The following is a 25,399-nucleotide window of genomic DNA, read 5'->3' on the forward strand; positions in this document are numbered from 1 at the left end:
CATTCCTCTGTCTTCTGGGGGTATTTATATATGTAATTGCCACCGTACCATTCCTCTCTGTCTTCTGGGGGTATTTATACATGTAATTGCCACCGTACCATCTTGCTTTGAGTTCTGTGGGTATTTATACATGTAATTGCCACCGTACCATCTTGCTCTGAGTTCTGGGGTATTTATACATGTAATTGTCACCGTCCCATTCCTCTCTAAGTTCTGTGGGTATTTATATATGTAATTGCCACCGTTCCATCTTTCTCTGTGTTCTGGGGTATTTATACATGTAATTGCCACCGTACCATTCCTCTGTCTTCTGGGGGTATTTATATATGTAATTGCCACCGTACCATTCCTCTCTGTCCTCTGGGGTATTTATACATGTAATTGCCACCGTACCATCTTGCACAATGCCTTGTAAGGCTATACGTTTATTGCTACTTTTTTTTTTATTATTCAGGCTCTCTGCAAATCAATTTATATTTGCTACGGTAACGTGGACATTAGCAAACAGACTGCTCAATCTGCAAACTGGAGAGCTGCTGAATAAAAGGCTAAATAATAAAAAACATTGCAAAGTTTCTCAAAATATCCCTCTCTGCACCATATTAAAGTTAATGTAAAGGTGAATGACCCCTTTAATGCTGCACTGATTAACCCTTGCCATTAGCACAGTAAAAATGTATTTCAGACTCTCGTGCTTAGATCGTTTGAGAACAGGTATGGGACCTGTTATCCAGAATGCTCAGGACCTAGGGGTTTCCGGATAACAGATCTTTCAGTACTTTTGCTCTTCATACCTTAAGTCTACTAGAAAATCATGTAAACGTTAAATAAACCCAATGATCTGGTTTTGCTTCCAATAAGTATTACTTTCATCTTAGTTGGGATCAAGTACAAGGTAATGTTTTATTATTACAGAGACAAAGGAAAATCATTTTTAAAAAGTTGGATTATTTGATTATAATGGATCCTATAGGAGACAACCTTTCTGTAATTCAGAGCTTTTGAAGGGAAGTGCCTGAGATCCTCACTCAAGGTGATAGTAGTGCCGAAATGGCAAATAGCTGTACCCCACTGGTCCCCCCTCACTGGGTGCAGAAGAGCAGGTGGGGGGGCAGGTAGGCAGTGCTGTCTGTAGGGAGCTCTTATATATCAGGTCCTTTAGTCATATACTAAGAAATTCATTAGGTAGAAGTACTAATCCTGATACATAATACATACATAATGTATTCACTTAAATATTTGTCAATACTACAACTCTGACACCTACTATGGTTTTGATAATATAATCAAAACATTACCAAATGAGAGCCACTATAAAGGCAGTGTGCTGTTGGGCATCACTCTAGTGTCTCTCAGACTGATGCCAACCTCTCGAGTCCCAATGAAACAGCTGATTGAGACTCGACTGGACCCCTCGCTCCCTGTACATGGTATTAGCAAAATACAGCATTGCATTCCCCTTGTTCTGATAATAGGGCAAGATGGTCTCTTGGATTGTTGCTGTAACTGTGGGATAGTGTTTAGTAAGACAGGACGGTCTCTGGGATTGTTGCTTTTTCTTCGGAATAGTGTTTAGTAGGGTAAGATGGTCTCCGGGATTGTTGCTGTATCTGTGGGATAGTGTTTAGTAAGGCAAGATCGTCTCAGGGATTGATACTGTTACTGTGGGATAGTATTTAGTTACGCAAGATGATCTCCAGGATTATTGCTGTGACTGTAGGGTAGTGTATATTAAGGCAAGATGGTCTCCAGGATTGTTGCTGTTACTGTTACTGTGGGATAGTTTTTAGTAAGGCAAGATTATCTCCGGGATTGTTTGCTGTTACTGTGGGATAGTTTTTAGTAAGGCAAGACGGTTTCTGCGATTGTTGCTGTTTTGTTTTTGAGGGCCCCTATATGCAGTATACTTACATAAACCCATACACATTGGCCATAAAACTGTTCAGTGGAATCCTGGCATTCATAGAGTGTTTTACCTTGGTAACCAATGATATGTGGCATATATGATGCTGTAGACTAGAATCTTTGAGCTAATTTTTCAAAAAATTCACTAGTTTCTACAAAAAGATTATAATTTTAGAAAAGAATTGCAACTTGGTAGTTTGGAGTACGTAGTATATACCCGCCCTCCCTTACCCCGTGCCCACCCGCATCCGACTTCCGGGTTGCTTTTATAGACCCGACCCGAGCATGTGCAGCGTCTATAAAGACGAAGTCAAATGCCGGCATTTGACAGTGGCGGGTGGGGAGATCAGAGGGTAAACCCGTGGGTATCGGGCCTGCCCGCACATCACTAGTACATAGATATATGTTCTTATTATTTGCCAGAATCTGCTCCTTCTAATAATGTGTAGTTTTCTAGGGTAAACCTACAGTTAGTTGAATGTTTGGCCTTGAAATCAAACTTATGGAGTTTTGGGCAGCAGTGCTTTGGAATTTTAGTAGTGAACTGCTTGGAGTTTTAATCTATACAAGTGAGAAATATTCATTAAATTATATCATTTGGTATTGACGTGTTGTGGAGAACTTTCCAAATATACTGTGTCTCGTACATAAAATAAATTATGTGTCTGATATGTGTGATTGTATTATGTGAAACATGATTTTTTATTTCAAATCAGCCATATCGGCCTGCAGTGAAAGGGTTAAATCTGTAATTACAGCTTTAATTACCAGAGATGGGTTAGATTAGACATTAGCTGTATATATAGTGTTTGGCCACTAGAGGGAGTAGTGAGACACATAGGAGGTTCTAAGAGGGTGGAGTTTAGAAGAATATGACAGGAGACAAGTCACAGGGGCAGATGTGCATCAGAGGAGGAACATCTATTGAAGAAGCCACTTTGCAGTTGAACCACAGCCAGGACCCAAGTAAGTAGGAAGTGTGAGGCCTGGTTAGCATAGGATTAGTTTTCTTATAGTCACTGCTCAGCCCTTTAGAGGGGAATGTGGTGACAGGTCCCCTTAGCATTAGGGCTGCATAAGCATGGTGGTTTTATTCAATGTTATTTATTTAGTGGGGTTGCACATTAATTATGGTAGATTTGGAAATCTTAAGTAGCCCCAAAAAAAAAACCCTGGGTTTTTTAATTAACAATTTTCATTCATTTGTCTTTATCAAGAATATGCCATTAAGAAGCAGAAGAAAAGAGTAAAAAGAAGAAGGGATGGAATTGAGATCATAATACAGAAGAAGACAAGACATTTCCCGGGACACTCTCATGGTGGTTATTATGGCTTTTGTTGGTACAGAACATGTTCAGGCTTTGCCCAATAAGACAATTTCTGGTAGTGGGCTATAGAAGTAATTCATAGATAAGGGTTGAGAATGCTTTTTTATTATACTATACAGCAGATAGACAGCAGCCAGATATGCATTTATTTGACAGGCAGTGTCAGTGTCAAAGGGAGTCAAGGGAGAGGTCCATAATGTTGGCGGAGGGGTCCAGAGCCAATGTGCTCTCTGCGCTAGTATTTAGGATTTTTTTTTATCTTGGTAACTAATAGTATTTGAAAGATAAGATACTTCAAGGTGAAAACTTTGAGGGGATTTTGGAAATGTAACCAAATATAAAAATTTAGTAAAGGTTTACGGCTTGATGCTTTGGAGTAGAAAGACAAGCATATCTACAGTTATTGGGGATTCAGTGGAATGTGTACTTTCCAAAAATATGTTTTTTGGTGTTAATGTAGCCTTTTCTACTTTTGTCCCTCAATAGAAATCTGTAAATGTGTTGATTTTGCAGTATCTGGAATGACAGAACTGATAGCTCAAATGGGGTGTCTTCATTTTGGGGCCCCCATATGCCACATACTTAGATAAACCTATACGTAAACATGTCCAACCACAGAGTCAGCCTATATCAGTGGTACAAGGATATCTAATAGAAATTATTACATAAAAATGTTATCTGTAGGTGTATAGAACTGACTCTTTGCTGTGACAGCGGTGCCACCAACCAGTGTGTCAATCAATAGGAGCTGCAGCCACAGAGTGCTGTCCATGGTACTGAATGGAAAAGGCAGTTTAAGCTTCCCTCAATGGCTGCATTAGTTATTGCAGTATATGTACCATAAGTCACATGTTAGATATGTACTTACTATAGCAAATGTGTTTTATCCACACAGGGAACCCGCCCGCCCACCCCTTTACCCACACAGATGTTGCATTCTGATTGGCTGACAGGGTTGTTCTCTCTCCTTTATAATAACACAAGGCAGCAGTTGTTAAGCAGCACATGATGCCCATTGTGTGTGTTTTCTGCCCAACTCCCCGCACCTCTGGCACACAGAACTTGAGAAGATTCCAGTTTGACTAATTGTATTTGTGCAATGAAGAGAAACACCCGCGCGCACCCACTGTCCAATAACTGGTGCTTTTTTTCTTGACCCTGGGAAACCAGTGCAATAGAATGTAATGGGCATGGTGTGCAGAGTGGGGGCAGGGATGAGATGCCACCAGGTACAGGAGAAGAGGAAAGCGCCAACAGTTCTGGTATTAGAGGTGCTGGGCATGTGCGTTTCGGGAGGATAAGGGAGTTGTAGTTTAACAACTTGAGGATATGGGAGTTGTAGCAAGAGGGCCACACACCTGGCAGTCAGGATTTAGAAACATCTATTTCAATTATCTACACACCCTGAAGAGTCACTATGGGGGGTTATATTAGGCCAACAGCTTGAAGGTTCTGTCGAAGGAACAGGTGGTGATTAGTTCTCCGTCCCATGAAATGTTCAATCCTGTGACTTTCCTTTGTGGCCAGCGAGAGTCGTTGTTGGCCCCCACAGAGGGTATGTCCACACTTTGGCTGTGTTGTCATAGGCGCCAGTCAGCAGATAATTCCCACTGGTGGCTGTTATGCAATGGAGAGGGTATAACAGATTTTTTTCCTCCTTGCCTGCTTGTGGGCTGCACCACACCCTGCATCTGCCCTCCCTCCTTGATGCCTGCTTGTAAGCTGTGCTCCTTCCACCACTGGAATCTCCCCAACATAAGGGCAGGTAAGGGGCAGCCCAACATCAGGCATCTTTTTTCCCATAATTATATTAATAATGATTATGAAGATATAATTATAATGACCCAGAACACCGGGTGCCAATAAAACACAGCAGCACCCGTGTGTCACTTGTAGTAAACATCTTGCCCCTCAGGGGAGACAATCCCAGAGGAGTAAAACACAGCGAGCACCTTTTCTCTCTCTAATAAAGAGGCTGTTCTGCCCCATTACCCACGCAGGGAACCCGTCCACCCCTTTACCCACGCATGGAGCCCACCCACCCGCCTTTTTACCCACAAAGGGAACCCGCACGCCTGCCCCTTTACCTACACAGGGAACCTGCCCGCCTGCCCCTTTACCCATGCAGGGAACCTGCCCTCCCCTCTACCCAGACAGTGAACCCACGAGCCCCTTTGCCCACGCAGGCAAACCGTGCACCCCTTTACCTATGCTGGTAACCCATGCACCACTTTATTAACGATGGGAACTCGCCAGCCCATTTACCCACGCGTGGAACCCGCCCACCCCTTTACCCACGCAGGCAACCCACCCGCCCCTTTACCCACACAGGGAACCCGCCTCTTTACCCATGCTGGCAACATGCCTGTCTATTTACGCATGCATGGAACCCGCCCACTCCTTTACTCACATAGGAAACCCACCTGCCCCTTTACCCACACAGGGATCCCACCCCACCCCTTTACCCACGCATGGAACCCGCCCCATTACCCACACAGGGAACCCGCCCCTTTACCCAAGCATGGAACTTGCCCCTTTACCCGCACAGGGAACCCGCCCCATTACCCACGCAGGGATCTCGCCTGCCCCTTTACCCACGTAGGGAACCCGCCTCTTTACCCACGCTGGCAACATGCCTGTCTCTTTACCCATGCATGGAACCCACCCTTTACTCATGTAGGAATCCTACCTGCCCCCCCTTTACCCACACAGGGATCCCGCCCGCCCCGTTACCCATGCATGGAACCTGCCTCTTTACCCACACAGGGAACCCTCCCCTTTACCCACGCAGGATCTCGTCCACCCCTTTACCCATGCAGGAAACCCACCGCCCCTTTACCCATGCATGGAACCCGCCTACCCCCCATGCAGGGAACTCGCCCGCCCCTTTACCCATGCATGGAACCCGCCTACCCCCCATGCAGGGAACTCGCCCGCCCCTTTACCCATGCATGGAGCCGGCCTTCCCACCCCTTTATTCACTCAGGGAACCTGCCTGCCCCTTTACCCACGCAGGGAAGCTGCAAAACCCTTTACCCATGCAAGCAAACCGCTCCTTTATCCACGCAGGGAACCCACCCACTTCTTTACCCATGCAGAAAACCCACCTGCCCCTTTACCCCTACAGGGAACCCACCTGCCCGCCCCTTTATCCATGCAGGGAACCTGCCCGTCCCTTTATCCATGCAGGAAACCTGCCCACTCCTTTACCCATGCATGGAACCCTCCCATCCCTTTACTCATGCACGAAATCCACCCGCAACTTTACCCACGCAAGGAACCCGCGTGCTCCTTAACCCATGCAGGGAACCCGACCGCCCTTTACCCATGCATGGAACCCGCCCACACCTTTACCCATGCAGAAAATCCGCCTGCCCCTTTACCCACGCAGGGAACCCGCCCACACCTTTATCCATGCAGGTAACTCACCCGCCCTATTACACACGCAGGGAACCCGCCTGCCCCTTTACCCATGCAGGGAACCCGCCTTCTCCTTTACCCACGCAGGGAACCCTCCCACCCCTTTACCCATGCATGGAACCCGTCCACCCCTTTATCCATGCACGAAATCCACCCCCCCCTTTACCCACGAAGGGAATTCACCCGCCTCTTTTCCCACGCAAGGAACCCACCTGCCCCATCACCCATGTAGGGAACCCGCCTCCCCCTTTACACATGCAGGGAACCAACCTGCCCCATTACCCATGAAGGCAACCCGCCCACTTCTTTACCCACGCAGGGAACCCGGCCACCCCTTTACCCACGAAGGGACCCGCGGCCTTTGACAAAGCTACTAATTTTTAAACTATTAGGCGGGGAGATGGTCCATTTAGCATGTGGGTTGGTGAATGGGCGGAAGGGTTGGTGTGGGTGGAAGCGAGTGGTTTACGCTATGCTGAGAGTCTGAATTCACTTATGCCGAGACCTTTAAACTTTTCCCTACAGTACTTGGTGGTACACCCTTAAAGGCATTGCTTTAAAGTACAAGACTGCCGTTTGGAGTTGGAGCATTTTCCTGGTTCGCTACAACTGCGCATGCGCCGAAAGTGATGAAAATTACCAAAGCGCCAGAAGAAGAGCAGGACCTGGATCAGAGCGTAGCACGTCATCTGCAAGGCAACTCTGTGCTTAACACTTGCAATAGTTAGTTATTAATTATGTCTTTTCTGTGTCTTGCAGACCCAGGTACATCCTAGCCTGTTGCTTGAATGAAGCACAAGCGATGTGGCTACCTGGAAACTCTCACTGTTCACCACTCTTCCTCTCAGAATTCAGTGTATTCATAATAAGGCACAGCTCTTTGGGTGCAGCCCATAGGGCTAAATGCAAAGTACAAAAAAAAAAAAACATTTTTAATTGTTGCACCTTGCAAATGATCCCCTTTATATGCAGGCAGATCATCTAGACATCGTTATCTGAAATAGATGGATGCAAGTGACACTGTACCCCCTTCTGTAAATAATAAGGATATTCGATTTCACTAAGCGGTTGATTCTGCAACCATATAAAGGCACAAGGCTGAACGTTGAGTTAAACATTAGACTATCACTCGTGTATTATAAAGGATAATGAACCCTCACTGTAAGTTATAAATATATTAGAAGTCGCTGAGGGATTCAAAGTTATTTAGGAAACTCTTGATGATCACTCATGTATTATAATGGATAATGTAATCCATATAAACTCACGAGGCTGCAGGCTGAGTTATACAGGGAACTCTGAGTATCACTTGTGTATTATAAGGGATTATGTACCCCCTTTCGTTAAATTATAAGGATATTAGATGTCGCTGAGGGGGTTTGTCACCATATAAAGGCACAAGGCTGCAGGCTAGAGTTATTGTGGAACTCTGAGTATCATCCAAGTATTATATGGGATAATGTACCCCCACTGTAAATTATAAGGATATTAAAAGTCACTAAGGGTTTCGGGACATATAAATGCATATGGCTGCAGGCTGAGTTAGCCAATTGACTGTCACTCATATTATAAGGGATACTGCAACCCCACTGTAAATTGTAAGGATATTAGAAGTCAATGAGAGGTTGTAGCCATGTAAAGGCGCAAAGCTACAGGCTTATTTATACAGGGACTATAAAGGATACTGTACCCCCTAAATGATATGCGTGTTAGATGTAACTGAGGGGTTCTGTGACCATAAAAGAGACAAGACTGTGGACTAAGTTATACAGTGGACCTTAAGTATCACACAGGTATTTTAAGAGATTGTGTGCCCCCTACCGTAAATGTTAAGGTTATTTGCTTTCACTGAGGGTTCTGTGACCATATAAAGGCACAAGGCTCCAGTCTGAGTTCTAGAGGCAACTCTGAGTATCACCCAAGTATTATATGGGATAATGCACCCCCACTGTAAATTATGAGGATATTGAAAGTCACTGAGGGGTTTGAGACCATATAAATGCATATGGCTGCAGGCTGAGTTAGTCCAGTTGGCTATCACTCGTATTATAAGGGATACTGCAACCCCACTGTAAATACCGTAAATGTTAAGGATATTTGCTTTCACTGACGGGTTCTGTGACCATATAAAGTCATGAGGCTGCAGGTTGAGTTATACAGAGATCTTTGAGCATCACTCATATACTATAAGAGACAACGTACTCCCTACTTTAAATGATAAGGATATTAGAAGTCACTGAGGGGTTCTGTGATAATAGAATGACATAAGTTTGGAGTTTTTGATCTATACAAGTGAGAAATCTTCATAAAACTATATTTATATATTTATATATAGATATTGGCGCATTCAGGAGACATAGAACTTTTCAAATCTGCTGTGTTCTCTTACATAAATAAATTGTGTTTCTGATATATGTGTTTGTTTTTATGGGAAACATGATTTTTCTTTCATTTTTTAGACACTTAGAAACCAATGCTTTTTGCGAAAAACTTTTTTGGCTGATAAAAATGTAACTCTAAGCAGCTTCCCAATATCATTCATTCCAAATTCTTTTCTGTTATCTGAATTGCTGGTTATAACTCCTGAAACAATGTACCTCTAAGCAATTTTTCCAATAGCCATTCATTCCTCATTCTTTTCTGTTCTCTGAACTGCTGGTTCGGACTCCTGAAACAACATAACTCTGACCCTTAAACGATGTAACTATGCAACTTCGCAATATCAATTAATTCCTCATTCTCACTTGGTTTATAGTCATGTGTAACTGTCATTGCGATTGTCTCTGTCCCTTTAATTTCTCATTCTCGCTAGGTTTATAAACATGTGGAAATGTCATTGCTATTATCTGTCACTATTTGTTAACTGTATTGGCAAATGCCAAATAATACACAGTAGCAGCTCCCCCAGTATGTTCCTTTATAATTATATACTTTTCCTTTCCAGAAAATACTCTCTTTCCGTGGTGCCATTGATTTGGCTCAGATTAAAGGTGTCGAGATTGCGATCACTGATCTCAGCAATGCTTGCAGGAACAGATACCCCTTCCAGGTAAATCAAAGAAGTTACATACACACATTGTCTTTTAATTGCCTTCCAATTATCTCAGATGTGGGTATGCACGTGAAAAGAGATGTAACATTATAGGACCCCATAGTCTCATTGGTCTCCTGTTTTACCTCATGTATTTTGTTGACAAAGTCCATGGAGATCTGAATGTGGAGTACTGTGTTGCTACAGGAGTTAATTCTGCTGACAGTCGGCCTTAGAGGGGATTGTGTGGGGTTGAGAAGGAATGGAATGCTTCTCGTTACCAGGACCATTAGCAGGACCCCACCACCACTACCACCAAAAAGCTTCTTATAACCTGTACAGAGAGTTACCTAAAAACTAATCCATCATAAACATCCCCCTATATCAAGCATATCCATTTATTAAATGCCTGTTATAGTATCAATGGGGCACATTGTTAGAAATGCTGTTGGATTGTGGCCTATTGAGTAAAGCAATATTTAATACATTCCAATCATTAGAGTTCAGTATGTATAATACTATAGTAGGTAGAATGACCTTATATCTGTGTCTTTCAGCCCCATCATGTACATATTAACCAAGTCCCACAGCAGAACCCACTATAGCAACTCACCTGCAGAGATATTAAACCAGTTCTTCAATTAAACCCTCTATGAGCAACACAACACAGTTTTACCCAACCCTGTTCTGCACTTGCAGATGTTCATCAGCCCCAGCGGTATTATTTAGATACACACAAACGCACATCCCTTCACACAATTGGTCAGTCACCTTAAGCAGAATGAGGCACAGGAGACCCTCCCTTCAATATTCACCATAGTTATTCAATTAAAAACACAGAGACATGTTTATGGGAAACCTGTTGGTGGGAACAGGAGATTTATTGATTTAAATATGCAATTATTGTTGGGCATCAACAATAATCAACAGCTGATGATCCAGAGGAAGGCAAAAAACCCCAGCACTTGGCCAATTTGAACTGAGGGTAAAAATTCCTTCCTGACTCCTTCAAACGGCAGTCGGTTTATACCCTGGATCATGGCTAGACACAGACACACACAAACATAGACAAACACTCACAGACACACATAGACACACACAAACACACAGATATGCACAAACAGCCACAGAAGGCATGCAAGGAGCAGGGTTGCGTTGGTGGCAGCAGAACTGTCTGAAGAGTCTTCTGGTGGAACACTGAAAAGAAAAAGTTTAGAAATGATTAAAATAAGAATTAATTACAGACTAATACTTGTTTTTTTATTATATAAAAGGCTCATTCTCAGCTACCTGGCATGGCACCTTTTATTTTTATATTGATCACCTGGTGCCAGTCTTGCTTCCAGTGAGAAACCCATTCCCAAAGGTGGATATGTGAGCAAATGCTACAGCAGTCCTATCAGAGTTACCTACCTCCCCCCTCATTGGCCTACTAGAGAACCAGAACTGATATCTGTAGTCTTGGCTGGATTCTTACCCAGAGTACCTGGCACAACCTAAAGGCACCCCTACACCGGCCTAGCAGTTACGCACCATGACCGATCAGCACGTGAGTGTAGAAGGAGCCATACCCACTGTGGCCGCCATTCTTTTATTCTACTAATTTGGGCAGCCCATATGATAGGAACAGAAGGAGGTGAAATAGAGTTGCACTGGCCAACATGGGGCATCTGCAGATAATAAGCAATAGCCCATAATTAGATACATTACCTAAATCCTCTGTAGTCCTTCCTTGGCCGCTTCCTTGGAGGAGCTTCTTCTCCATCCGCTCCCTCTTCTTTATTCTCCGCTGCTGGAGCTTCCTCTTCATTCCTTTTCCTCTTCATTCTTACCTGTTCTTTCACTGCAGGAGATTGCTCCTCCATCTTCTCCTGTTGCTCCTCTTGCTGTTCTTTTCCGGGAGCTGCTTCTTCCTCCTCTTCTTTTTCTTTTGCTCCTTCTTCTTTCCCCTGTGAGGCAAGGGCTCCCTCTTCTGCTGCTGCAGTGGCTCCATCCTCCTTTTCTTTAGCTGCAGGAGTTTGTTTGTGCGTGTGTTTCTTACTAGGTTTGAAGGGAAGAAAATGTCAAATATTGAGTCATTATTGTCATATGTTTCCAAAGTATTGCAACTACAATTCTGATCACTGGAGGATTAAAATAGCCAGATAGACTTGTACCTAAGTAATAACATTGTACCTTCTACACACCTGTCCCTACTGTAACACATTGGGCAGTTACTGAGCTAAGTAAGTTCCATGCTGGGTTTCATGCGGAGATAGGTGCTATGGTTGTAGGGACCTAAAAAAGTTCCACTAGTTTCTGTGCTATTTATTATTAGTATGGCCAAAGCACCCAGAGCTATGAGAAAACATCTATTTTTTGAATATGTTATGTGCCAGTAACTGTAATTGAAAGTGGTAATTGCAAAGTACATACCGAGCAGCTTCCCGCAGCTTCTGCTCCCTCAAGAGCTCGATTTGAAACTGGCAAAAATGATGTTTGATGGTCTGTGAGCACAGGGGAGGCACGAGGATAGGAGCAAAGGGGAAAGAAAGGAGACAATTAGAATTATGGCTGTATATGTGCTGCTAATAGTACCTTTTAAACACCCAAGAAAAGCATCAGGGACAGTGAACTTACATTCTCCAGCCTCTGATACTCATATTTCTGCCTCCGGTTTTGCAGTCGTGTTGGATGACCCTGTGGAAGAAGAGAGTCAGTGTTAAGCACTTCTTTGTACAAATGCCATTATTGTGCCCATGTTGCCCCTTGTAATAAAACTCTATGCAGTGTCTTAGCATAACCCCATTTTTTTGCTGGTTAAAATGACACTTGGATGGGTGACTTTAGATGCCCCCCCCCAGGGGAGCAGGAGAGAGAATGAATAATATTGTTCTTAATTATTATAGAGACACACAGTGAATAATAACCTCTCCTATAATAATAATACTAGTGAAACTTACAGGAGGCAGCTTGGCATTCTTGAGGGAGGCACGTTCCCTCTTGAGCACTTCCTGTAACATAAAGAAAGAAGCGTGAGATAAGAGCTGGCAATCTAATATCATTTGTTCCCTATTTATCAAAACATCTATTCTGCATTACATACCAGTGAGTCGAGCATTAAAATGTATTGGGCAATGTTCTCCTTGGCCCTCATCCTCGGGTCCTCAATACAAGTAAGAAGGAAGTGTTTTCTGAAAAAGAAAAATACCACTGAGCATTAATAAAATATTTTCCAGCCTTATTGCCCTTGCAATAAGCACCGGGCAATAGCAAATGATTCCCAACATGTCCATTTATGTTTTACTTACATGTTGAAGTTCTTGCTGTATTGGACCCAGTAGTGATCTTCTGCAGGAAAAACACATTTCCATTAAATACTGAGCTAAAGGGTGAAAGGAATTCACATATAATAAAACTAACAACATAAGGAACTGATAAAGAATATTGGATTTTACCGTAATAAGAGGCAAGGGCCTCAAAGTCTGTATATTCCTCCCTGAAGTTCTTCAGGACGGAGTACAGCGTCTGTAAGTGAAAGGAAAGAGCATTAGTGACAGAATACTAAAGGGCTCTAAATGCTGCTCATAGTCAGTCTCGCTCTGAGGAGAGTAGAGACAGAAAAGGGTTTGGGGTTTCTATGGGGCAAACATGCCAGGAATAAGGACATTGTATTCTGAAAAGGAAATAAACATAGTGATAGGATTCCCTGGATGTCTGTTCTACCTGCACAGATGCAAATGGTATGGCAGCTCCCACCTATATGTATAAAGGAAACGGCGCAGACAGCCAGCCAGCTGCTTATGGAGAGCTTATATAGAAGAGTGAAAGGGAAACACCAGTTCAGATGACAGAGGAACTTTTAACATACATGCATTACCTTGAGAGATGGATTTCTCAATGATTTCTCCATCGTCGAAATCTAAAAGGACAAATGGACATAATCAGGCAAAATGAAGTCACAGTTAAAGGGTTTGTTCACCTTTAAATTATTTTTTTGTATGATGTAGAGGGTGATATGATCAGACAATTTTCATTCGGTTATCATTTATTGTTTGTGGTTTTTGAGTTATTTAGCTTTTTTCAGCAGCTTTTAAAAACGTTAATGAAGACCAATTGAAAGTTGCTTAGAATTAGTCATCCTATAACATACTAAAAGTTAACTAAAAGGCAGGCCATCCATTTATTTCCTTATCTGTATTCCCCCATTTATATGAAACATTGTTCCACTCAATGATAAAAGCCCATTATTAATGCTGCTGATGGATTTGCTTCTTATAAATCCCATATACAGTAACCGTATGGGCTCATATGCACAAAGCCACGTGGGACTCCACCCCCAAGTGAATTTAGGACAGACTCGCTGAAGAAGAAATCAAGTGCTGTATCAGTTGAATTTGCAAGATTACCTCTTAAAGAAGATTCTCCTAAGGGGGAAAAAAAGGGGGCGGCACAAGGCCGGGCCACCCCGAGGGGGCCTTCCCTAAGGAACCCCTGGCTCTCTCTTACACTGTTCAGATGAAGATGTTATTAACTGAACAATGGAGAAGCCAAAAAACCCAGATGTTATTAGGCAGGTCTGAAGCACAGAAGTCGCTGTCCAAAAATGCAGGAAAAGCACCGTAGCAATCTGTATAGAAAAGAGAATAAAAAGACAAGTTAATGAATTTAGTACTTAATATTTCCTATATAATACAGAGGAAGGCAGAGATCTATTTTCCCCTAAACTAGAGCTTTGTGTCACTTCTAGCAGGTACTGGGCCTCAGTTTCTAGAATGCTGGAAGTTTCCTCACACAGTCAATTTGCTGAAAGCCCTGAATAACTGCCAAATCCTGGTCTGTGTCTCCCAACCAGCACTAACATTAAAGGCATCTCCCAAGCACATTTTATGGGAAAAGTCTCCAAATTCACTAAAATCAGGGAGAGGAGCAACATCTGCTAGTCTGGGGCATCACCCAACCTTTTCCCGTCTTTCTTTTACTATAGTAAAGGTTGTTTGTCAGAAAATCTCTCAGATGGAATATACACTTAACACAGATCCAACCAACGGACTAAACCAACTGTCAAATCCCTAAGTCTCCTCTCTTCTATGGGACCTTGCTGTATGTCCTCCACTTATTTGCTATAACCCCCGACTGTCCCCATGGCACGTGCATCTGCTGTTCTCCCCTAGTTCCAGACTTGTATATAGGGAACATGTATTTAGCTACAATGTTGGTACATAAGAGCAGGGCACATCATACACCCAGGGGGCAAAGGGCAAATCTCTAAGGAGCCTGTCAATACTGGGAACACTAATTTATCAGCTTATGTTGTGGTACAGGGGTCCCCAAATGTTACCTTCAGTAGATAATGTGAATATCTGCCGACAGTCCTGCATTAATTGCCAAATCCAGGCTCTGTGTCTCCCTACCAACACTAAGATTAAAGGCATCTCCCAAGCACAAGTTAGGGAAAAAATCTCCAAACTCACTAAAATCAGTGAGAGACACAACACCCGCTAGCCTGGGGGGCAGATATCGCCCCAATTCCCCCTCTTTTTGCACTAAAATAAGGGTTACTTGGCTAAAAAATGCCCAGAGGGAAAGTTTGCTTACCTCTCACCACAGTGCCAACCAACGGACTAAACCAACTGTCAAATCCCCATGTGGAAAGTCACCTCTGTTCCCTGCTCTTAAAGGGGAAGTGTCCCTTGTTGATGAGTGAGGTTTATTTGGCATTTATTTCTAATTAGATGTGCACTACATACACAGCCTATTAAGTACACAGAGCATTGCTTTGTATGTGTGGCTTATTGTATCAGTGCAGTTACTGCGCTGCCATATTTGTTGGATCCATTCATTCATTAGCCATGGTATCAATCAGTGCTGCTTCTGTTGCTTAGTCTGGTACAACCGGTTAGGGCCTTTGCTTGTAGGGGATCCCTTCAGGTAGAGATGGGGGTTACAATTGTATTTATTGCTTATTGAGCATTTTTTTATTATTTGGAATATGCCCAGCCAATCTTGCTCAGGGATTGAGGTTTGAGTCCATTTCCCAAGACAAGTACGGTTGGGTTAGTTGGGGAGTTTGTGTTCCAACGTTAGAAAGAGTCTGTGACGTGTATTTATAGCGCTATATGTTTCAAAGCTGGTTAGTGGTCTACACACAGTATTTCCTATTGATATAACGTTTCAGCTGTAGGTACCTCCACTTGTTCCCAACTCACTGCTTTTCTTTGTTTTCTAGGAACATGGGGATATGGTCTTTTTCCGTGCCTAGAAGGTGTCTCGATTGAAGATTCTGGAGCCCAAAAACAGTTTTGTATCCCTTATCTTCAATCCCAGGTAAGTAGTCAGTATTGTTTCTTATTGGGGTCCGTGGTGATGGATATGGAGCCAGTGAACAGTTTTTGTTTAGCTGGTGCCATATAATTAAGCTATTGCGTATCAGTGGGTGTTCTAGGATGAGGGTTGGGGTTTTTGGATGTACAATTTATACAGGCATATGGTATGGTACAGACTAATTTGTATAGGAAATACATTAGCAGAAATTCCTTGGGTTAGCAAGCAAACAATGGCAGGGCTGTTGCCTTTTCAAAGCCTTATAGACAGGATGTAGGCCATAGGGTCTAAAGTAGGGATGCACTGAATCCACTATTTTGGAATCTTCCAATCCCCTGAATCCTTCTTGAAAGATTCGGCCGAATACTGAACCGAATCCTAACCCAATTTGCATATGCAAATTAGGGGTGGGAAGGGGAAAACATTTTTTACTTTCCTGTTTTGTGACAAAAAAGCTACCTTCTCAGGTAGGTATTCATTTAGGGTAGAGACTATTTCTGCCCAGTATCTTTGGAGTGCTGGGTATTCCAAAAGGGTGTGAAACTGCAATATGCTGTTTTCAGCAAAGGCGTAGTGGTGAGATCTCCGGGTTTATTGTGTGCAACTTTTCTTGGGTATGATAAGCCCTATACACAAGATAAAGCTGTAGGATTTTAAGTCTATAGTATGTCTTGCCATTGTGTATCTGTCAGGTTGTCCACCTCCGCTTCCCAGGCTACCCGGCACTTGAACTCAGACTTATTGTTTATATACTCCCGGATACTCCTATACACCAGTGAGAATTTGCACTTGGAGTGGCCTTTCTTTTCCAGTGCAACCATTGGGTTATCCGTATCACTGTGGTTCCTTCAAACTAAAGTTGAACTAAGATGCTTGACAAAGGGGCTTGCCCCGAAACGTTACACTTCCGGTAATAAATCTTTGCAAGGTGTTCACCTGCATTCACAGCTTGTGTGCCAGTGTGCCTTTTCTTAGTATCAGATTTGAGGTTGCCGGTTACCTCTATCACTGTGCACCAAGGAAATTGGAATTATCTACACAGACAGGTGTGCGTGAGCTACTACTACTTTGTAATATGTGTGGCCAGGTGTTTGCAGTCCTGCAATGTTTAGAATTGACATCCTAAAGGCTTCCCCCTCTGCCCAGAATTATCTTGCACACCAGCTACAATCGACAGCTTTTATATTGCACATAGTGAATAATAAACAGTATTTCTATAGAATTAGGTAGACAAGGTTTAGGTAATATTTACATATTTGATGTCATTCCAAGATGCTGCAACCGAATGTGAATACTAATTTTAGGGGAGGGAAATTGCTTGACTTTTTGTCACAAAACAAAAGAGTAAAGAATCCTTTCCCCTTCCCACCTCTAATTTGCATATGCGGATTCGGTTCAGTATTCAGCCGAATCTTTGGCAAAGGATTTGGGGGTTCGGCCAAATCCAAAATAGTGGATTCGGTGCATCCCTAATTTACATCGTCGAATATGAAGCTGGAGGCCTATAGAAACAGCAGTGTTTTGATCTATATATCCAGCGTGGGCAGTGAGGCAGCTGATCACTGTCCAGTTAGGGATGGACATTGCTGAGTTACTATTCAGAACAGGGACAATGTACGTTCTGATGAGTATTACACCCCAGATCCATTGCCCAATAACAGGAGCTAAAGCGAGTTCTTGGTATTTATATGTATTGTGCTGTAATTATGCAGGGTTGGATGGAAGGAGGCACATAGACATCCATCATCTCACTCTCTAACTACTCCTTAGCTTGCTTGACAATCAAACATGCAAGTTAGGGAGTGCCAGTGTGTGCAGGGTGCTAGTAAAGACAGGGCTGTTTTGCAGCCGCCAGCACCAGGGCCTTTGTAAATTAGACCCCCCAGCAAGATCAAGCTTTTTGCCATATGGGCCAGATACTTGCCAGTCTTCTGTGTAATCAATAGTCTAATGTTTGCAATGGCCAAGCACTGCACCCACCTGCCTCACACTAGAGATAAAGATGAATCTCATGCACTGGAATATCCATATGTCAGGTGTAGAGTCTGGCATGATTAAAATATTTAAGTCCAACACAGCACTTTCCCCTATCTCCCTTCTGCAGATGTGTCCCGCATTGCAGGGGGGCCCGACACACTCGAGTTACGCCACTGCTTCTATGCTAGTGTTTGTCCTCTCTTTGCTTTCACAGTTGAAGCTGAAGGGAAGTGCCTGAGATCCTCACTCAAGGTGATAGTAGTGCCGAAGTGGCAAATAGCTGTACCCCACTGGTCCCACCTCACTGGGTGCAGAAGAGCAGGTGGGAGGGCAGGTAGGCAGTGCTGTCTGTAGGGAGCTCTTATATATCAGGTCCTTTAGTCATATACTAAGAAATTCATTAGGAAGAAGTACTAATCCTGATACATAATACATACATAATGTGTGTAATGTATGGTTATGTTATGATAATAATAATATAATCAAAGCATTAACTGCACTATAAAGGCAGTGTGCTGTTGGCCATCACTCTAGTGTCTTTCAGACTGATTCCAAGTTCTCTAGTTTCAATAAAACCGCTGATTGAGACTCGACTGGACCCCTCGCTCCCTGTAGCAAAATACAGCATACATGGATATATTTACTCATTTTTGCTTTGCCAGAATCTGCTCTTGTAGTGTAGTTTTCTAGGGTAAACCTACTGTTAGTGTAATGTTTGGCCTTGAAATCAGACATATGGAGTTTTGTGCAGCGGTGTTTTGGAATTTTAGTAGTTAACTGCTTGGAGTTTTGATCTATACAAGTGAGAAATATTCATAAAATGATAATATTTGGTATTGACGTTTTGAGGAGAAATTGAACTTTCCAAATATACTGTGTTTCGTACATAAGATAAATGATTTATGTGATTGTATTATGTGAAAGATAATTTTTTTATTTCAAATCGGCCATATCGGCCTGCAGTGAAAAGGTTAAAGCCGTTGTACAGTAATTACCATTTTCTTCCCCTAGATGGCAGTGTAGAGATGAGTTAGATTAGACATTAGCTGTATATATAGTGTTTGGCCACTAGAGGGAGTAGTGAGACACATAGGGGGTTCTAAGAGGGTGGAGTTTAGAAGAATATGAAAGGAGACAAGTCACAGGGGCAGATGTGCATCAGAGGAGGAACATCTATTGAAGAAGCCACTTTGCAGTTGAACCACAGTCTGGACCCAAGTAAGTAGGAAGTGTGAGGCCTGGTTAGCATAGGATTAGTTTTCTTATAGTCACTGCTCAGCCCTTTAGAGGGGAATGTGGTGACAGGTCCCCTTAGCATTAGGGCTGCGTAGGCATGGTGGTTTTATTCAATGTTATTTATTTAGTGGGATTGCACATTAATTATGGTAGAAATCTTGGAAAATTATGGAAATCTTAAGTAGCCCCAAAAATATATCATTTTTTTTATTAATTTTCATTAGTTTGTCTTTATCAGGAAAATGCCAGTAAGAAGCAGAAGAAAAGAGACAGATAAAGCAGAAGGGATGGAATTGAGATCACAATACAGAAGAAGACGAGACATTTCCCGGGACACTCTCATAGTAAGGATTATGGCTTTTGTTGGTACAGAACATGCTCAGGCTTTGCCCAATAAGACAATTTCTGGTAGTGGGCTATAGAAGTAATTCATAGATAAGGGTTGAGAATGTTTTTTTATTATTATACTATACAGCAGATAGACAGCAGCCAGATATGCATTTATTTGATAGGCAGTGTCAGTGTCAGAGGGAGTCAAGGGGGAGGTCCACAATGTTGACGGAGGGTTCCAGGGTAAATGTGCTCTCTGCACTAGCATTTAGGATTTTTTTTTATCTTGGTAACTAATAGTATTTGAGAGATAAGATACTTCAAGGTGAAAGCTTTGAGGTGAGTTTTGGAAATGTAACCAAATCCAAAAATGTATGAAAGGGTTGCAACTTTGGAGTAGAAAGGCATGCATACCCAATTGGGATTCAAGAGAATGTGTACTTTCCAAAAATACAGTATATGTTTTTGGGGGATAATGTACCCTTTTCTACCTTTGCCCCTCATAAGAAATCTGTAGTTGATTTTGCAGTATCTGGAATGACAGAACTGTCTTCATTTTGGGGCCCTCATATGCCACAGAGTCAGTGGTACAAGAATATCTAATAGGAATAATGTTATAAAAATGTTATCTGTTGGTGTATAGAACTGGCTCTTTGCTGTGACAGCGGTACCACCAACCAGTGTGTCAATCAATAGGAGCTGCAGCCACAGAGTGCTGTCCATGGTACTGAATGGAAAAGGCAGTTTAAGCTTCCCTCAATGGCTGTATTAGTTATTGCAGTATATGTACCATAAGTCACATGTTAGATATGTACTTATTATAGCAAATGTGTTTTAGCCACACAGGGATCCTACCTGAACCCTCCCGCCCACAGCTTTACCCGCACAGAAGTCGCATTCTGATTGGCCAACCAGGTTGTTCTCTCTCCTTTATTATAAACACAAGGCAGTGATTATTACGCAGCACATGAAGCCCATTGTTTGTATTTTTCTGCCCAACTCCCTGCACCTCTGGCACACAGAACTGGAGAATATTCCGGTTTGACCAATTGTGTTTGTGCAATGAATAGAAACACCCGCAGTGTTTCTAATAGAATGTAATAGAATTCAGGGAACCTGCCTGCCCCTCTACCCACACAGGGAACCCACCAGCCCCTTTACCCACACAGGCAACCCACCTGCCCTTTTACCCACATAGGGAACCCGCCCACCCCTTTACCCACGCACGGAACCCGCCCGCCCCTTTACCCACGCAGGGAACAGGGAACCCACCCACCCCTTTACCCACTAAGGGAACCCCCCTCCCCCTTTACACGCGCTGGCAACATGCCTGTCCCTTTACCCACCCAGGGATCCTGCCTGACTTTGACAAAGCTTGTGCACAAGCGAGTGAAAAGGCACATCAGGCGATACAAATTTTTAAACTATTAGGCAGGGAGGGTCCATTTAGCTTGCGGGTCGGTGAATGGGCGAAAGGGTTGGTTTGGGTGGAAGCGAGTGGTTTACACTATGCTAAGAGTCTGAATTCATTTCTGCTGAGACTTTTAAACTTTCCCCTACAGTATATGGTGATACGCGCACACCAAGGAAACTGAGCGGCTATATTCCGGGGTGTCGAATGAGAAGCACATTAAGAGAACAGTGCGGGTAGAACCAGGAAGTGTATCATTTTAAGTACATCTAGGGCACTTTGCGGGTGAAGTCCTCTGTGCTTTATCATTTAGTACTATAAATGAATGATGCGGGTGGAATCAGTGGTGCTTAATTGCAAGCACACTAAGAGATGTGTGGGTGTTGGTTTCCATCCCTATAACACTGACCGCCTGAGGGCTCACAGGCTAATTTGGATGCTGATTGCAGCCTGACAGAGTCGCATTGGCCCCACTGTCACTGGAGATCGCTCTGCAACAAGAGGGATGGCTGCCAGAAGTCGCCACTCATTGCTCAGTGTTCTGCCGGGGCTGGTTCTGGACATTCTACTCGCCTCCAGGTTTATCCTGCCCAGAGTGGCCGAGCTGCAGAGAGCCAACCGGAGGAGAGCGGGTGCGAAGGGGGGGGGTCTGTCAGGTGGGCAGGCTGTGAGCTGCGGGTGACAAGTTGTGATTACAAAGGGGTAATAGGTTGGCAGCAGCTTCACAACGACATGTTGTTTGATAGCAGACATAACTGACACATTTCTTGCCGCTGCCAAAGTCGCATCGCTTCCGGTTTTGGCAGAAGGTGGGTTAGGGGCAAGATGTGGAGCGCAGATCTACAGTGAGTTGCCCTATCGCCGTTTTTGAGTATACAGGAAGCAGTGTTTTAAAACAGTATTTTTTTAATAAAACATTAATATTAATAAACTTTATTCAGGGTAGTTCTATTATTAGTGTGGGTAGAATTGATTTTTTAATAAAACATTTTTTAGTGTTACTGGTCCTTTAATCGCACATTGCTTAATGGGAATTGGAATTCTGTTAACTGAGATCAATAATCTAGTCACAATTTAACTCTTTGTATTGCGTCTATAAGCTGATGACTAGCTTTTCTCTCCTAATCTTTTAATTTATATTTTTTTTTGTCACATTATTTTAACGGTTATAAGTAAAGGTTAAGTTTTATCTTTCATTTCATGGTGGGAATTCAGATGGATATAGTGGGAGGGTGCAAACCTATGGGCCATGCTCTCTCTCTTCTGACCTAATTGTACAAAAATGACAGGAGAGTTTAAAAACGTAATTTGTCCAAAAAAACCCTATCGTTTTTTTTTTTTTAATTGATAATGTTCATACATTTGTCTGACTCTTTATCAGGAATATGCCAGTAAGAAGCAGAAGAAAAGAGACGGATAAAGCAGAAGGGATGGAATTGAGATCAGAAGACAGAAGAAGACAAGACATTTCCCTGGGACACTCTCATGGTAATTATTATGGCTTTGGTCGTATAGAACATGTTCAGACTTAGTCCCAGTGGCGTAACTACCGGGGGTGCACAGGGTGCAATTGAACCAGGGCCCTTGGTCCCTGCAGCCCCAGTGGGGCCCCGCCAGGAAAATACTTCTCCTGAATCCCCAGGCTATTCCACAGCTGCCTAAGGAAGTCCTTCAGCATGAATAGGCCAATTAGAGAGCTTTAACAGCAGCACTTTCAATTTGCTGTAAAACCTGGAGTGCCCCCTGATTGGCCAGTGTGTACATTGACGTACTTTGTGCCAAAAAAGTTTTTTATTTTCTTCATCACTTCTGCTGGTCCTGTCTGTGTAACCTGACCCCCCCCCCCTGCACAGAACACTCAGCTAAGCAGAGAGGAAAGGAATGCAGCTGACATCAGCAATAAACGCTATTTTCTTATTCACCTGCTGCTTCCAAAGTAAGATTCTGTTACTAATATTTTACTAAGTCAATTGTGCATCACAATGGAAATCTGGGGCTGGGGTTATTTTACATGTTATTTCCACTTTGTCATTTTCCTATGACTTCTGGGGGTATTTATACATGTAATTGACGCTGTACCATCTTTCTCTAAATTCTGGGGTATTTATACATGTGATTGCCACCGTAGAGTTCCTCTCTGTCTTCTGGGGGTATGTATACAGATGCAGCCACTTTGGTTTGTCTGTTTGACACAGAATAACTAAACACAGATATCCCATTTATCTCATTTAACACAGAAAACTGTGTCACAACATCCCATCTAATTAAAGCATTCACCATTGTGAACAATGGTGCTTTGGTATGTTAATGAAAAGGTTAAATGCATTAAATGAGTTAAGATAACTTTAGATAACACAGTTTCTTCAATTAACTCTGAGTCATGACGCATTTAACTCACAAATCCAAGTGGCTTCATCTGTACATGTAATTGCCACCGTATCATCTTTCTCTGAGTTCTGGGGGTATTTATACATGTAATTGCCACTGTACCATCTTTCTCTGAGTTCTTCGGGTATTTATACATGTAATTGCCACCGTACCATTCCTCTCTGTCTTCTGGGGATATTTATACATGTAATTGCCACCGTACCATCTTTCTCTAAATTCTGGGGTATTTATACATGTAATTGACACTGTACCATCTTTCTCTAAATTCTGGGGTTTTTATACATGTAATTGCCACCGTACCATCTTTCTCTAAATTCTGGGGTATTTATACATGTAATTGCCACCGTAGAGTTCCTCTGGGGGTATGTATACATGTAATTGCCACCGTATCATCTTTCTCTGAGTTCTGGGGATATTTATACATGTAATTGCCACCGTACCATCTTTCTCTGATTTCTGGGGGTATTTATACATGTAATTGCCACCGTACCATCTTTCTCTGAGTTCTGTTGGTATTTATACATGTAATTGCCACCGTACCATTCCTCTCTTTCTTCTGGTGGTATTTATACATGTAATTGCCACTATACCATCTTTCTCTGAGTTCTGGGGTATTTATACATGTAATTGCCACCGTACCATCTTGCTCGAAGTTCTGGGGGAATTTATACATGTAATTGCCACCGTACCATTCCTCTCTGTCTTCTGAGGGTATTTATACATGTAATTGCCACCGTACCATCTTGCTCTGAGGTCTGTGGGTATTTATACATGTAATTGCCACCGTACCATCTTGCTCTGAGTTCTGGGGATATTTATACATGTAATTGCCACCGTACAATCTTGCTCTGAGTTCTGGGGATATTTATACATGTAATTGCCACCGTACAATCTTGCTCTGAGTTCTGGGGATATTTATACATGTAATTGCCACCGTACATTAATCTTGCTCTGAGTTCTGGGGGTATTTATACATGTAATTGCCACCGTACCATCTTTCTCTGAGTTCTAGGGTATTTATACTTGTAATTGCAACCGTATCATTCCTCTCTGTCTTCTGGGGGTATTTATAAATGTAATTGCCACCGTACCATCTTGCTCTGAGTTCTAGGCTATTTATACTTGTAATTGCCACCGTATCATTCCTCTCTGTCTTATTTGGGTATCTATACATGTAATTGCCACCGTACCATCTATGCTCAAAGTTCTGGGGGTATTTATATATGTAATTGCCACCGTACCATCTTTCTCTGAGTTCGGTTGGTATTCATACATGTAATTGCCACCGTACCATCTTTCTCTGAGTTCTTGGGGTATTTATACATGTAATTGCCACCGTACCATCTTGCTCAGAGTTCTGGGGGTATTTATACATGTAATTGCCACCGTCCAATCTTGCTCTGAGCTCTGGGGGTATTTATACATGTAATTGCCACCATACCATCTTTCTCTGAGTTTGGGGGGTATTTATACATGTAATTGCCACCGTACCATCTTGCTCTGAGTTCTAGGCTATTTATACTTGTAATTGCCACCGTATCATTCCTCTCTGTCTTATTTGGGTATCTATACATGTAATTGCCACCGTACCATCTATGCTCAAAGTTCTGGGGGTATTTATATATGTAATTGCCACCGTACCATCTTTTCTTGAGTTCGGTTGGTATTCATACATGTAATTGCCACCGTACCATCTTTCTCTGAGTTCTTGGGGTATTTATACATGTAATTGCCACCGTACCATCTTGCTCAGAGTTCTGGGGGTATTTATACATGTAATTGCCACCGTACCATCTTTCTCTGAGTTCTTGGGGTATTTATACATGTAATTGCCACCGTACCATCTTGCTCAGAGTTCTGGGGGTATTTATACATGTAATTGCCACCGTCCAATCTTGCTCTGAGCTCTGGGGGTATTTATACATGTAATTGCCACCATACCATCTTTCTCTGAGTTTGGGGGGTATTTATACATGTAATCAGGGCCGCCATCAGGGGGGGACAGGGGGGACAAGCGTACCGGGCCCGGGCATGAAGGGGGGCCCGGCAGCGCTGCATTTTTTTGAAGAT

The 25,399-nt window shown here is 42.8% G+C and overlaps 1 protein-coding gene across 1 annotated transcript; it reads right to left on the minus strand.

Annotated features, from left to right (window-relative positions):
- Positions 1-10,531: 10,531 nt before the first annotated feature.
- Positions 10,532-14,091, minus strand: LOC121396981 (inner centromere protein A-like). The gene is made up of 10 exons (XM_041572657.1): positions 14,073-14,091; positions 13,544-13,585; positions 13,122-13,191; positions 12,975-13,014; positions 12,770-12,857; positions 12,627-12,677; positions 12,304-12,363; positions 12,100-12,170; positions 11,395-11,724; positions 10,532-10,881 (listed from the first exon to the last, which is right to left on the minus strand). The coding sequence occupies exons 2-10, from the start codon at positions 13,574-13,576 to the stop codon at positions 10,761-10,763; spliced, it is 864 nt and encodes a 287-aa protein (XP_041428591.1). The 5' UTR covers positions 13,577-13,585; positions 14,073-14,091; the 3' UTR covers positions 10,532-10,760.
- Between the last annotated feature and the right edge of the window lie 11,308 nt (positions 14,092-25,399).

Source organism: Xenopus laevis, chromosome 8L (genome assembly GCF_017654675.1).
Source record: "Xenopus laevis strain J_2021 chromosome 8L, Xenopus_laevis_v10.1, whole genome shotgun sequence".
Classification (NCBI taxonomy): domain Eukaryota; kingdom Metazoa; phylum Chordata; class Amphibia; order Anura; family Pipidae; genus Xenopus; species Xenopus laevis.

Excerpts from the sequence above, each read along its gene's own strand:
- LOC121396981 (XM_041572657.1), bottom strand. The coding sequence starts at position 13,576 with ATGGAGAAATCATTGAGAAATCCATCTCTCAAG. Across the intron at positions 13,192-13,543 it reads TGAGAAATCCATCTCTCAAG|ACGCTGTACTCCGTCCTGAA; the intron begins GTAATGCATGTA and ends TTTCACTTACAG. Across the intron at positions 10,882-11,394 it reads AAGGACTACAGAGGATTTAG|TGTTCCACCAGAAGACTCTT; the intron begins GTAATGTATCTA and ends TTTTCTTTTCAG.